Source organism: Ranitomeya imitator, chromosome 5 (genome assembly GCF_032444005.1).
Source record: "Ranitomeya imitator isolate aRanImi1 chromosome 5, aRanImi1.pri, whole genome shotgun sequence".
In the NCBI taxonomy this organism is placed as follows: Eukaryota; Metazoa; Chordata; class Amphibia; order Anura; family Dendrobatidae; genus Ranitomeya; species Ranitomeya imitator.
Window position 1 is genome coordinate 97,871,259 of NC_091286.1, and position 14,393 is coordinate 97,885,651.

At 43.2% G+C, this 14,393-nt stretch overlaps 1 protein-coding gene across 3 annotated transcripts; it reads left to right on the top strand.

Annotated features, from left to right (window-relative positions):
* Positions 1-227: 227 nt before the first annotated feature.
* Positions 228-10,530, top strand: LOC138681440 (germ cell nuclear acidic protein-like). Of its 3 annotated transcripts, XM_069768947.1 has the most exons (8): positions 228-2,334; positions 2,430-2,574; positions 3,796-3,924; positions 4,488-4,695; positions 6,404-6,492; positions 6,795-6,858; positions 7,010-7,108; positions 10,255-10,530. In XM_069768947.1, the coding sequence occupies exons 3-5, from the start codon at positions 3,852-3,854 to the stop codon at positions 6,486-6,488; spliced, it is 366 nt and encodes a 121-aa protein (XP_069625048.1). In that variant the 5' UTR covers positions 228-2,334; positions 2,430-2,574; positions 3,796-3,851; the 3' UTR covers positions 6,489-6,492; positions 6,795-6,858; positions 7,010-7,108; positions 10,255-10,530. The 3 variants fall into 3 exon arrangements, with proteins under 3 accessions (XP_069625048.1, XP_069625046.1, XP_069625047.1); XM_069768945.1 differs by lacking the exons at positions 228-2,334; positions 2,430-2,574 and having other exon boundaries at positions 3,416-3,924; positions 10,255-10,382; XM_069768946.1 differs by lacking the exons at positions 228-2,334; positions 2,430-2,574; positions 7,010-7,108 and having other exon boundaries at positions 3,416-3,924; positions 10,255-10,375.
* Positions 10,531-14,393: the final 3,863 nt, after the last annotated feature.

Below are 14,393 nucleotides of genomic sequence, written 5' to 3' on the forward strand. Positions count from 1 at the left end.
GGTGAGTATTGCTGCTATTGCAGCTGCGCAGCGCCAGGCGCCAGCGAAATGGCCTCAGACACAGCTGACTGTGCCCCCTGCAGCCAAGGCGCCGCCAGGCGACGTGTGGACAGTGGATGGATGTAGCGAGTGACGCGCGCTGGCGGCTGACGTGTGGGCCCCCCCGTCTTGCCAGGGCCCCGGCATTTGCCCGGGTGCGCCGGGTGCTGACGCCGGCCCTGCCGGTCGCCCCCCACAAGGGTTACATCTAAATTACATTGTTCATAGCTTTAGAATGAAATCCCCCAATGTATGTGATCAGAGTAGAGCACAAGTTAAATTTGAACCTAGCCTTAGGGCTTATTCACAGGACCATCTTTTCAGTCTGAGTGCTGTCTGTAAAAATAGGACTGTACACGGAAAACACTAGGAACAATGATATTCAATGGGCAGTGCAGACAAGCGATTTTTTTCACTGACCGAATCTATGTGGGAAAACAATTGCAGCATTCACTATTTTCTTCTATCAATCAGATGAGACTTGCCCATTCAAGTTTATGGGCAAAAAAAAATTATATCCTGTACAAAGCCACAGTATAGCATCCATTTTTACAGATACTTTGCAAAATTGTAATACAGGAAACTGTAAATGGTCCTGTGATTGATTTATAGCTGCTGTTGTATAAGACGGAAATCCATACCGATTGCAAGTGAGAAAAAAATCACCTTAATTTTATTAATGAAGTTTTTTGGGAGGCAGAATAAACAAATAAACAGCAGTTCAGTATTTTTATTTTAACACTCACTGTTCACCATGCAATATTTGTAATAACACAGCTCTATTGATTGGGTCAGTATGATTACTGCAAAGCCAGATTTATATATTGTTTTACGTTTTGTTAGTTTAGCATATTGAAATCAATTATTCTCAAAAAAAAATTTCAAAAGTTGTATGGGTGCTTGTTTTTTGACATACTCTTTTTATTAAAACCAAGTTTGAGTTCATAACATTTTTTTATTGCTTTTTATTTCCATTTTGGGGGGGGGAGACAGATTGAAACAAAAACAGCAATACAAGAATTGTTATTAATTTTTTTTAAACGCTGTCTCTTTGCGATAAAAAGAATAAGAATAGCTCTATTCTTCAGGTCAGTACCCTTACAGTGATTCTAGATTTAGATTTTTTATGATTTGCTACTTTTGCAGTTTAATAACACTGTTTTTCCAAATAATAATTTGGTTTGGATCATGAGAACTATAACTTTTTGATAACTTTTTTTTCTGCCATGATTTTTGTGGTAAGCGATTACATTTTCATTTATACCATTTTTCTCTATATACAACTTTTTAAATTGCTTTTTTTTATTTTCTTGTGTGGCAAGATGATGAGAAAATAGCATTTCTAGAGGATTTATTTAATATAATTTTTGTTATGTTTTATAGCTCAGGAGGATCCAGACTTAGAGATAGTCTATTTTTTGTCTGTTTTTACATAAAAGTTGCATTTTACATGGCAAACATTTTTTCCATGTTTTTTTTTATTCTGCGGGTTGGATAGAAATGCTATTTTCTTATTTCTCAGGTAACTATTGAGAATAGGCTGTTATTAGAAATGAGTGGATCTTTTGAATTTGCTGACTTCACCAAATTACTCTCAATGCTGGAAATCTTGCAATTGCATAGAAAAAATATATATACAAGAGAGAGAGAGAATCCTGCTGACCATAAGAACTTACACCAGGGCCGGACTGGCCATCTGGCAATTCTGACAAATGCCAGAAGGGCCTGTCTGGTCATGGGCCGCCTTGTCTGTTACGTTAACAGAATCGGTGTTCTCAAGATGCCCATACCGTTAAGAGTTGTGATGGAGCACAAAGTCGCTGACTCCGTCACTTACCCCAGCAGGCCACAGGTATCATTAGAAATATTGGTCTTGTAGAAAATCTTCCTTTCCTCCATCCAGGGTAATATTAGTAATATGTCCCATCTGGTTCATGGGGACGAGGACAACATGGGCCTGTGTGATTTCAAATGCCAGGACTGAATTTCAGCCCCAGCCCGTACCTGGTGGAGGCTACCATGAATCAGCAAATGAGGTGATAGGACCTCTAGTCTTATTTTACATGAAGGCCCCAGAGAACGGACGCCTACCATTTGAGGGTCCACCCACCAACCATTGAGGACATGTTCACTTCTGATCTTCTACACTCTATATTTATAGACCCCTCTCTATTACGGACCTGTATACTAACTAATGTCTGATTTGAGTCTTATAAAACTTATTTTCACTCTTCCATATTTCTGTATAGATAATATACCATCTGATAACGAGGAGAGCTCCGCTACAGAGGAGAGGTAAGTTATGCCAGATGCATCTACCGCTATATAAAGCCATGAACTAGGTAAGATGTTTCCAGGTGGATTTATATATGATTCCTTATCTTTCCTAGGACACCACTATGTAACATCCCCGTCTGTTTCCTGGAAGACATTATTTCTCCAACTTCCATCTATGTTACCCACTTCCAGGAAACAAAGGAAGAGCTGGTGGAGCGACTGTACAATCTATACAACACGACAGTCTTCAATAATAAGGTCTCACATCTTATCAGCGGTTTCTGGGTGATACATGACTTCTCTATTATATCCCTCTTTAAACAATAAATTCCAAGAAAAATGGTTCTAACTTTGTGAAAGGCATCCTAACCCCTTTGTTATGTTTCCATAATATAGTTATTGAATATATCAGGTAAATCTCACTTAAGGCCCCTTCACATTAAGCGACGCTGCAGCGATACCGACAACGATCCGGATCGCTGCAGCGTCGCTGTTTGGTCGCTGGAGAGCTGTCACACAGACCGCTCTCCAGCGACCAACGATGCCGGTAACCAGGGTAAACATCGGGTAACTAAGCGCAGGGCCGCGCTTAGTAACCCGATGTTTACCCTGGTTACCATGCTAAAAGTAAAAAAAAACAAACACTACATACTTACCTACCGCTGTCTGTCCTCCAGCGCTGCGCTCTGCTTCTCTGCTCTCCTCCTGTACTGGCTGTGAGCCGGAAAGCAGAGCGGTGACGTCACCGCTCTGCTTTCCGGCTCACAGCCAGTACAGGAGGAGAGCAGAGCACAGCGCTGGAGGACAGACAGCGGTAGGTAAGTATGTAGTGTTTGTTTTTTTTTACTTTTAGCATGGTAACCAGGGTAAACATCGGGTTACTAAGCGCGGCCATGCGCTTAGTTACCCGATGTTTACCCTGGTTACCAGTGAAGACATCGCTGGATTGGTGTCACACACGCCGATCCAGCGATGTCAGCAGGAGTCCAGCGACGAAATAAAGTTCTGGACTTTATTCAGCGACCAACGATCTCCCAGCAGGGGCCTGATCGTTGGTCGCTGTCACACATAACGATTTCATTAACGATATCGTTGCTACGTCACAAATAGCAACGATATCGTTAACAATATCGTTATGTGTGAAGGTACCTTTAGTTTGGTAAATGTCATCTCCGTCTTCTTATCTGTGGGATGTGTGGAAACCTTAGATGATCCACCATGCAGAGACAAAAAGATTAGCAACTTTTGGCTTGAAGTTCACATGATTTTTACATTTATATTTTTAAATCATTTAGTTGATATCTGGTCATTTTAGAATAAATTTATTTTTATTTTTGTTCTCACATCTTGGACTTCTGGGCAGACCCCATGCCCCATACAATAGACCGATGCTGTAAATCACAAATCAGAGTTGGGTACTTTGTAAGATTGGGGTGAAAGAGTTTACAGATGCAATGGAAATTGTTTCCTCTATTTCAGCTCCCTGTGAAAATGGAGATTTTGTGGAGGAAGAGGCTGACATCAGCATCCGGCCAATGATGGCAAAAGCTGGTAACAACCGCCGCTACTCAGTGATTGAGCTTTCTGAAAAAGTCTGTGATTCTGCCGGTAGGTTTCACATCACATCCATCCTCCAGCTTCATAAGACAACCTGTATACAGGGCAAAAAACTGCTACTTGTGATGTAGCACATCTTATAAACTCATTGTACATACTACCATAAGAAAAAGTGCACCCTGTTTGAATTCTAATATTTTACATATCAGAAGAAAAAAAACATCAGGTCCTTAGAAAGTCCTAAAAGCAGGGAAACAGAATCTCAGAAAACAACATGATAAAAAATACAAAATACTACATGATTATTTATTTAAAAAAAAATAAGCCAAAATGCAAGAGCAATGTGTGATAAATTAAGGACACCATTGATGCAACTTCAAGTTATTGCTGCTAAAGATTATTCTAAAAGCTATTGATTCATGGGGTGTACTTATTTTTCAATCTCTGCTTCTGCATTTTGAAGCAGTTTTCGGTGAATAAATAATGGCACGGTTGACTTGTCATGTGTTGTTCATCGCAGGATGTATTTTGTATTTTGTCCTGATATGTAAAATCAAGCAGTTCAATCAGGGTGTACTCAGATTTTCTCATAACTGTATAAACTCTTGTTTTAGTGCGAGTACGATCCACGCTTGCGCACGAGTTGTGCCATGCCGCCTGTTGGATAATCTTCAGTGAAGGCAGAGACAACCATGGCCCGTTATGGCGGGCAGTCACAAGAAGGGTAAATCGTATCCATCCCGAGCTGCCAAAAGTGACAGAACATCACAGCTATACCATCCACTATAAGTACAACTACAAATCCTCCCTGTGTGATAAAGAGTAAGTGGATTTTATTATTCATCTCCTTATGAAACAAAATCACTGCGGAGAGACGTCAGTGCGGTTCTGTTGGTATAATCTACTATATAATTGTCTGAGGGTCACTTCTGTCTTTCTGTCTGTCTGTCCTTCTGTCTGTCACGGATATTCATTGGTCGCGGCCTCAGTCTGTCATGGCATCCAAGTCGCTGATTGGTTTCGCCAGCTGCCTGTCATGGCTGCCGCGACCAATCAGCAACAGCCACAGTCCGATTAGTCCCTCCCTACTCCCCTGCACTGAGCGCCCGCTCCATACTCTTCGCAGTCACCGCTCACACAGGGTTAATGCCAGCGGTTATTGACCGCGTTATGCCGCGGGTAACTCACTCCGTTACCGTCGCTATTAACCCTGTGTGACCAAGTTTTTACTATTGATGCTGCCTATGCAGCGTCAATAGTAAAAAGATCTAATGTTAAAAATAATTTAAAAAAATAAAAAATCATCATATTCTCACCCTCCGGCGCCTTTCCCGCTCCTCACTCCTCCGCTCCTAAAGATGGTATGCGACAAGGACTTTCCATGACGTCACGGTCATGTGACCGCGATGTCATCATACCCTGGGATCGGAAGCTGGCGAACAGGCGACAGAACTACAAGGGGCCCTCGGATCGGAAGGTGAGTATGTTTATTTTTTAACCTATGACATACGTGTCTGGGCAATATACTACATAGATGGGCAATATACTACGTGGCTCTGTGCTGTATACTACATAGATGGGCAATATACTACGTGGCTCTGTGCTGTATACTACGTCACTGGGCAATATACTAGGTGGCTGGGCAATATACTACGTCACTGGGCAATATACTAGGTGGCTGGGCAATATACTACGTCACTGGGCAATATACTAGGTGGCTGGGCAATATACTACGTCACTGGCCAATATACTAGGTGGCTGGGCAATATACTACGTAACTGGGCAATATACTACGTGACTGGTCAATACGCTCTGTGCTGTATACTACGTCGCTGGGCAATATACTACATGGCTGGGCAATATACTACATGGCTCTGTGCTGTATACTACGTGGCTCTGTGCTGTACGTCACTGGGCAATATACTACGTAACTGGGCAATATACTACGTGGCTGGGCAATATGCTCTGTGCTGTATACTACATCGCTGGGCAATATACTATGTGGCTGGGCAATATACTACGTGACTGTGCAAGATACTATGTGGGCTGTGCAATATACTACGTGACTGGGCAATATACTACGTGGGCTGTGCAATATACTTCGTGACTGGGCAATATACTGCGTTGGATGTGCAATATATTACGTGGCTGGGCAATATACTATGTGACTGGGCAATACAGTATGTGACTGGGCAATATATTACGTGGCTCTGTGCTATATACTACGTCGCTGGGCAATATACTACGTCGCTGGGCAATATACTACATGGCTGGGCAATATACTACGTGGACATGCATATTCTAGAATGCCCGATGCGTTAGAATCGGGCCACCATCTAGTGCTTTTATACTTTACCATCAGAGCGGACTGACGTCGGGGGCTGTAGGGTTTAGGATGCTACATGTTATATTTTCTGTGCTGAGGCCAGTTCTAAATATATTGTGTTCAATTTTGACTTTGTAATATAATCCTTGGTATTAATAAATGTTCATTCAAGTCCGGTAACCAATGTTTCTCTTATCTTTGCAGAATTGGGCGTTTTCAAAAAATAGCTGACAATAAATGTTACTGCCACCGGTGCGGAGGCCGATTACATCAACTGTCCGTCAGCTAAACATGTAACTATTCTTCAGAATATTTAGGCTCTAATTTTGTTTCTTTATAATTTAAAGTTCAGACACTTTTGTATATTTTCTCCTGAGTAGCGAAACAATATCTGTGCTCATAACCAGCACAAGTAATTAGCAGCAAAGATTGAGAATCCGTCCTCATAGGTTACCAGATAAACACTGGTTACATTTCCCATAACTCGCTGGATATGGAATGATTGACAATTCCCAGCAATTATCTACAATGCTTTGGAAAACCTTCTTTGATTTTAAGCTTTGTTGGATGTAATTATTTTTCTTTATATTCCCAGGTTCATTATTTGATTTGATTTGAGATTTATCTAAATATCGTCATCTCATCTACCTGTGATGGAGGTAAGAACAAATCCTCCACTATTGTCAGCAATCTATAGTAAGTGTTTTTTAAATATTGAGAATCTTGAGTCTCTAATTTAGTCTCTTATTGAATTTTATCATTTAAACCTTAAATGTTTTTATATATTTTGCATTTTTTTCACCATGTAAGGAGACAATCAGTTTACGTCTTCATCACAAGCAGCTAACAGCAAATGTTTAGAATCCACGTATTCTGATTGACACAAAGCTTCCAACATGTATTTTCCAGGTAAATATTTCTGTGTTTTTCCTCTATTTATATACAGTATACCAAAAGTTTGGACACACCTTCTCATTTAAAGATTTTTCTATATTTTCATGACTATGAAAATTGTAAATTCACACTGAAGGCATCAAAACTATGAATTAACACATGTGGAATTATATACTTACCAAAAAAGTGTGAAACAACTGAAATTATGTCTTATATTCTAGGTTCTTGAAAGTAGCCACCTTTTGCTTTGATGACTGCTTTGCACACTCTTGGCATTGTCTTGATGAGCTTTAAGAGGTAGTCACCGGGAATGGTCTTCTAACAATCTTGGAAGTGCTTAGCACTTGTTGGCCCTTTTGCCTTCACTCTGCGGTCAAGCTCATCCCAAAATATCGCGATTGGGTTCAGGTCTGCTGACTCTGGAGGCCAGGTCATCTGGCGTAGCCCCCCATCACTCTCTTTCTTGGTCAAATAGCCCTTACACAGCCTGGAGGTGTGTTTAGGGTCATTGTCCTGTTGAAAAACAAATGATGGTCCAACTAAACACAAACCGGATGCCGCTGCAAGATGCTGTGGTAGCCATGCTGGTTCAGTATGCCTTCAATTTTGCCTTCTATTTTGCTGGTGTCACCAGCAAAGCACCCCCACACCATCACACCTCCTCCTCCATGCTTCACGGTGGGAACCAGGCATGTAGAGTCCATCCGTCCACCTTTTCTGCGTCTCACAAATACACGGTGGTTGGAACCAAAGATCTCAAATTTGGACTCATCAGACCAAAGCACAGATTTCCACTGGTCTAATGTCCATTCCTTGTGTTCTTTAGCCCAAACAAGTCTCTTCTGCTTGTTGCCTGTCCTTAGCAGTGGTTTCCTAGCAGCTATTTTACCATGAAGGCCTGCTGCACAGTCTCCTTGTTACAGTTGTTGTAGAGATGTGTCTGCTGCTAGAACTCTGTGTGGCATTGACCTGGCCTCTAATCTGAACTGCTGTTAACCTGCGATTTCTGAGGCTGGTGACTCAGATAAACTTATCCCCAGAAGCAGAGGTGACTATTAGTCTTCCTTTCCTGGGGCAGTCCTCATGTGAGCCAGTTTCTTTGTAGTGCTTGATGGTTTTTGCAACTGCACTTGGGGACACTTTCAAAGTTTTCCCAATTTTTTGGACTGACTGACCTTCATTTCTTAAATTAATGATGGCCACTTGTTTTTCTTTACTTAGCTGCTTTTTTCCTGCCATAGTACAAATTCTAGGAGTCTATTCAATAGGGCTATCAGCTGTGTATCCACCAGACTTCTGCACAACACAACTGATGGTCCTAACCCCATTTATAAGGCAAGAAATCCCACTTATTAAACCTGACAGGGCACACCTGTGAAGTGAAAACCATTTCCGGTGACTACCTCTTGAAGCTCATCAAGAGAATGCCAAGAGTGTGCAAAAGTCATCAAAGCAAAATGTGGCTACTTTGAAGAACCTAGAATATAAGACATAACAAAAAAGTGTGAAACAACTGAAATTAAGTATATAATTCCACATGTGTTAATTTATAGTTTTGATGCCTTCAGTGTGAATGCACAATTTTCATAGTCATGAAAATACAGAAAAATCTTTAAATGAGAAGGTGTGTCCAAACTTTTGGTCTGTACTGTATGTTCTTCATGTCAATACTAAATCATTGTAAGTAACAATCATTCTTGCTTTCAAGAAGTGAAACAGCGAGAATATGATAATGTAAGCAAGGTGTAATAAGAGAAGAAATGCAATATAGTTTTTATTATTGGATTTATTTTCGACAATTATTATTTTTTCTTGCTGTACAATTATTTAAATCTGGTTCAGAAAGGAAGTAATCGTTGAAAGTTATCAGCCTACTGCTGCGGAAGAATCGCCAACACACAATCTGACGGGCAAGATAAGTCCCTCAAACATTACATGCCGTATAGATCTATTATGAGTACACTCACCATAGTCATATGGCTCATATTGCATTTGTCTAACAGTACACTAATATTGGCCACTTCCTATTTTCAATTTCCAAATTGGCCTTTTTTGTAGACAATATATAATGCAATATTACATGTCTATTTCAACTTCAGCTGATGACCAAAAATATAATGTTGAAGTTGTCTTTGCTTAGTTTGTTTCATTTGATAACCAGTACATATTGTCATGTTTTTTAAAAACATGTACCGTATTTTTCGCTTTGTAAGACGCTCCGGATTATAAGACGCACCCCAAATTTTGAGGAGAAAAATAGGAAAAAACTATTTTTTAATAAATTGGTGGGGCGTCTTATAATCCATGCGTCTTATTACTTACCAGGGGTTGTGGTTGTGGTGGATCAGGGTCCCAGGCTCGTTGCCGGAGGCAGGAGTGGAGCATTGCTGCAGGCTGGGATGAGGGGGTCTGCAGGGGGCTCCTGTGCTGCAGGGGGGCTCCTGTGCTGCAGGCTGGGATGAGGGGTCTGCAGGGGGCTCCTTTGCTGCAGGCTGGGATGAGGGGTCTGCAGGGGGCTCCTTTGCTGCAGGCTGGGATGAGGGGTCTGCAGGGGGCTCCTGTGCTGTAGGGCTGTCTCCGGTGCTGCGGGGGGCTCTGGCGACATTTTGTGAAAGACCAGAGCCCCCCGGCAGTTCTTCCATGCGTTCCAGTATGACTAATTCCGGGAAAATGGCCGCCGGAATCTCGAGAGATGAGATCTCAGCGCTGAAATCTCATCTCCCGAGATTCCGGCGGCCATTTTCCCGGAGTCAGTCATACTGGAACTAACTCCGGGAAAATGGCCGCCGGAATCTCGAGAGATGAGATCTCAGCGCTGAAATCTCATCTCCCGAGATTCCGGCGGCCATTTTCCCGGAATTAGTCATACTGGAACGCATGGAAGAACTGCCGGGGGGCTCTGGTCTTTCACAATATGTCGCCAGAGCCCCCCGCAGCACCGGAGCCTTCAGCATCACCCGGGGCAGCAGCGGACAACCCCGGCAGTGGCGGCGGACGACAGCGGCGGCAGGCTGTAGCGGCGGCGGACACCCCCTCCTCCCAGCCTGTAATGGTAAGCGGTATATCCGCTTTGTTAGACGCACCCACATTTCCCCCCCAAATTTGGGGGAAATAAAGTGCGTCTTACAAAGCGGAAAATACGGTATTTTAATTATTTTCAGGTTAATGAGAAAGGCGACTTATCGCTTCTATACAGGCATGACACATCTTGGAAGAAAAAGGTGAATACCTGCACTGACCTGCGCTGAGAACACGACAAGATGCAGTTTCCAAGACCTGGAGAATCACTACATGTGTTTTTTTCAGAGTTGACCAGCAATGGATATGGCGTTGGACATTTGAACATTAATAGTCAAAACTTGTTATTCAAATTTTTCTGAGTTAGATATCAATATGATTAAAAATAAATAAATTAATTCTCCTTAGTTTTGGAGATTTTACAATCAATGTTATCTACTTGTGTTATTCAGTCATCTTCTGCCTCGAACAGCCAAGAGGAGCGGACCTCTGTCCGTGGCTGTTAGACTATTAAATGCCACTGTCAGCATTTAGTGTGCACCGACAGGGGGCTCACCATTCTATACGTCCATTGGCGCCCCAAGGAATTGATTACCAATATGGCCGGGAGTCTGATGACTCCGGTGCCTGTCATGATGGTACTACTGTGAAAACCAGTCCGTGGCTGGCGTCCATAGGAGACCATAATTTTTGCTATATATAGAATCCTGTGGCTTTGCTGTGCATAGCACAAGTGATCAGATGATTGCAAGTTTGGTAGTACACACAAAATATGGTGGCCTGGTCCTGTTTTCGAACAATTATGGAGGCCCACACACTTTTGGACTTTCGTATTATACCCAGCTCCAATATTTCCTCTATTTCCCACTGGATATCTGCCTTTACCTGCAAACAAGCCCAGAATGTTGACTGTCTGACGGTGGGGTGATCGACTGTGGTTGCATGATGAACAGCCAGTGAAGTCCTTCCTGGCTTCCTTGTGAATACATCTAGACAGCATCTTCAAGAGGTTGTGCCTTCAGGGTAAAGATGAGAGAACCTTTCAATGTTCAGTTCAGTTGGGATAGGCAAACGCACCGGTGTTCAGTTCAGATTGGCGGCACGGTGGCTCAGTGGTTAGCACAGCAGCCTTGCAGCGCTGGAGTCCTGGGTTCAAGCCACACTAAGGACAACATCTGCAAAGAGTTTGTTATGTCCTCTCCGTGTTTGCGTGGGTTTCCTCCAGGTTCTCCGGTTTCCTCCCACATTCCAAAGACATACTGATAGGGAATTTAGATTGTGAGCCCCAACGGGGACAGCAACGATAATGTGTGCAAACTGTAAAGCGCTGCGGAATATGTTAGTGCTATATAAAAATAAAGATTATTATTATTGGCGAATGTACCCAATGTTCAGCAAACACTTTTGTCGAACAGTTCAATGAACATATCCAAACCCAAATTGAATTCAATGGGAGACAAAACCAAAAAGCTGCCAAAACAGCTTAAGTTAGGGGCAGACACCAGGAAATGTGGGATCAATTGAACATGAGTACAAATGGTATTATTTTACAGCATGAGTGCATGTGACAGGGCTTGGACCAGCATTTTTAGCTTAAACATTCATCAGTAACAGGTGGAGTAGTGACAAGTGTAGGCCTGGTGCTCTGAGAGTCTTGCCAATTTTAGGCTACACTTATGAAGGACGCCCGACTTCAAGTCTAAACATTTCAAACATTAGGGGCAGACACTAGGAAAGGGGCATCAATTGACCCACAGGAGAAATTTGATAATGGCACTGTAGACATGGGCCATGCATGAGGTATCAGGGTCTGTGTAACAAGGTGGCACAGGGGGGTAGTTATGGCCTAGTCACTTAAAGACACAGTCCACAGACAGAGTCCACTGAACAGATGGTCAGTGAGCACCCCCAGGCCCCTTGAACATAACATAGACAGGACGAGCACAGCTCCTTCCCATGGGTTACCTTTTCTTTCCAGCCACTGTATTCCGGCAATCAAAATTCAGGGTCACCACTGTGATCCAACAGGGATCACTTTATTTTATGCTTTGCACTAATAAAGAAGTAAAGCAAGTAGTAGAAAAGAAGATACAACACTGGCTTCCTGCTCTTTCCCTGACACTATCCACAGCTGTTCCCACAACAGTCACGGTAGCCGAGATAAGGCAATCAGTCCACTCACTGGAATCTGGACACTTATAGTCCCTTCAGGTGGGGCCCATTCAAATTCCTGGGGTCCATGTTGTGGTCCTTTGTCCAGGGCAGCAGATTCCCTCCCTCCTGGGAGTCTGGCAATGCCCCATTGTGTCCTTTAGCCTAGGTCAGCAGATCCTCTCCCCACTGGGAGTCTGGCAATGCCCCGGCTGCAGCCACACATCTGCTCAGGGCAAGCTTCTGACCAGGAGCAGCAGCTTCCTGACGCCTTTTCTGCTGCTGACCTATCCCATCTATTTAACTATTGACTGTCCCTAACTCTACAACAGTATCTATAACACAGTGCACAACAAGTACATATACGGGCATTACTGACACAGCACAACATCACAGGGTAAACACAGCACAGCATATTACAATAGGAAATTAACACAATAGGACCACATGACACATTCAGTGCAATAAAGATACAGAACACAATAGTATAACATATACAATGTGCAAACAGGGACGCATGGCCTCCACATAAGGGAGGGGCAAACAAGGTTCTCCGCCACCTCCTTACATCTGGACCAGCGCTTCCAAATTTGAATTTAAGTTTAAATATAGACTAGGTGGGCGATGGACCGATGTAAGCCTGCTGTGATGAAACCCTGATACCTCATGCAACAGCTAAAACTGTTTTTTGCTCAGCCACACTCAGGTGGCACAAATATCAACTTGATAGGCAACTAATGTTAGAAAAATTTAGGGATAGTAACATAGGCATTTGACAGATCAATTCACGCACAGTAGAAATTTTGGGGTGTATCTAGGGACTCTAGGGCTAGCCACAATTGAGAAGGGGCACCACAACGCTCCCCCCTAGGACGCCAACCCCTGCAGTTAGGAAGGCATCAGTGTATGTACCATATTAGGGATTAATATCCTAATTTATCCCCTATATCAGTTTTTGTTCATGGTGTTTGTGAGTCTGTGTGGTATGGCCACAGTTTGGTGGTATTTTAATATTAATTAATAAAATGTGTTTTTATGGGGTTTAATGATTTTTGAAACTGCCCTAACTAAAGTCACCAATGACCCACTAGCCACCAAGAGCAAGCGATACTACTCTGTCCTCCTTCTCCTAGACCTGTCTTCTACTGTCGACCATTCCCTCCTGCAACAGATTCTCTCATCTCTTGGCATCACAGACTTGGCCCTATCCTGGATCTCGTGATATCTAACAGACCGAACATTCAGTGTCTCCCTCTCCCACACCACCTCCTTACCTCACCCCCTGTTTATCGGTGTTCCCCAAGGCTCAGTCCTAGGGCCCCTGCTCTTCTCCATCTACACCTTTGTCCTGGGATAGCTCATAGAATCCCACAGTTTACAGTATCATCTCTATGCTACCTCTCTGGACCTGACCTCACTTCCTTACTGACCAAAATCCCACAATGTCTGTCTGCTATTTCAGCTTACTTTTCTGCTTGCTTTTTAAAACTGAACATGGACAAAACAGAATTCATCATCTTTCCCCCATCTCACTCTATCCCTCCATGAGACCTATCCATCAATGTCAATGGCTGCTCAATTTCCCCAGTCCCATACGCTCGGTGCCTCGGGTAAAACTCAACTCTGCCTTCTCTTTCAAGCCACATATGCAAGCCCTTGCCTACTCCCCTTGCCTACTCCTGCCGACTCAAAAAAAAAATATTTCCCAGATCCGTACATTCCTTGACCATGAAACCAGAAAAACGCTAGTGCACGCCCTTATTATCTCCCTCCTCAGCTACTGCAACCTCCTACTCTCTTGCCTCCCCTCTAGCACTTTGGCACCTCTCCAATCCATCCTACACTCTGTTGCCTGACTTATCCACCTGTTTCCCCATTATTCCCCTGCCTCCCCTCTCTGCCGAGCCCTTCACTGGCTTCCTATTGTCCAGAGGCTCCAGTTCAAAACCCTAACTATGACATACAAGCCATCGACAACCTGTCTCCTCCAAACATCTGTGATATGGTCTCCCGGTACTTACCCACATACAACCTTCGATCCTCTCAATATCTCCTTCTCTACTCCCCCCTTATCTCTTCTTCCCACAACTGCATACAAGACTTCTCCCGTGCTTCCCCCATACTCTGGAAC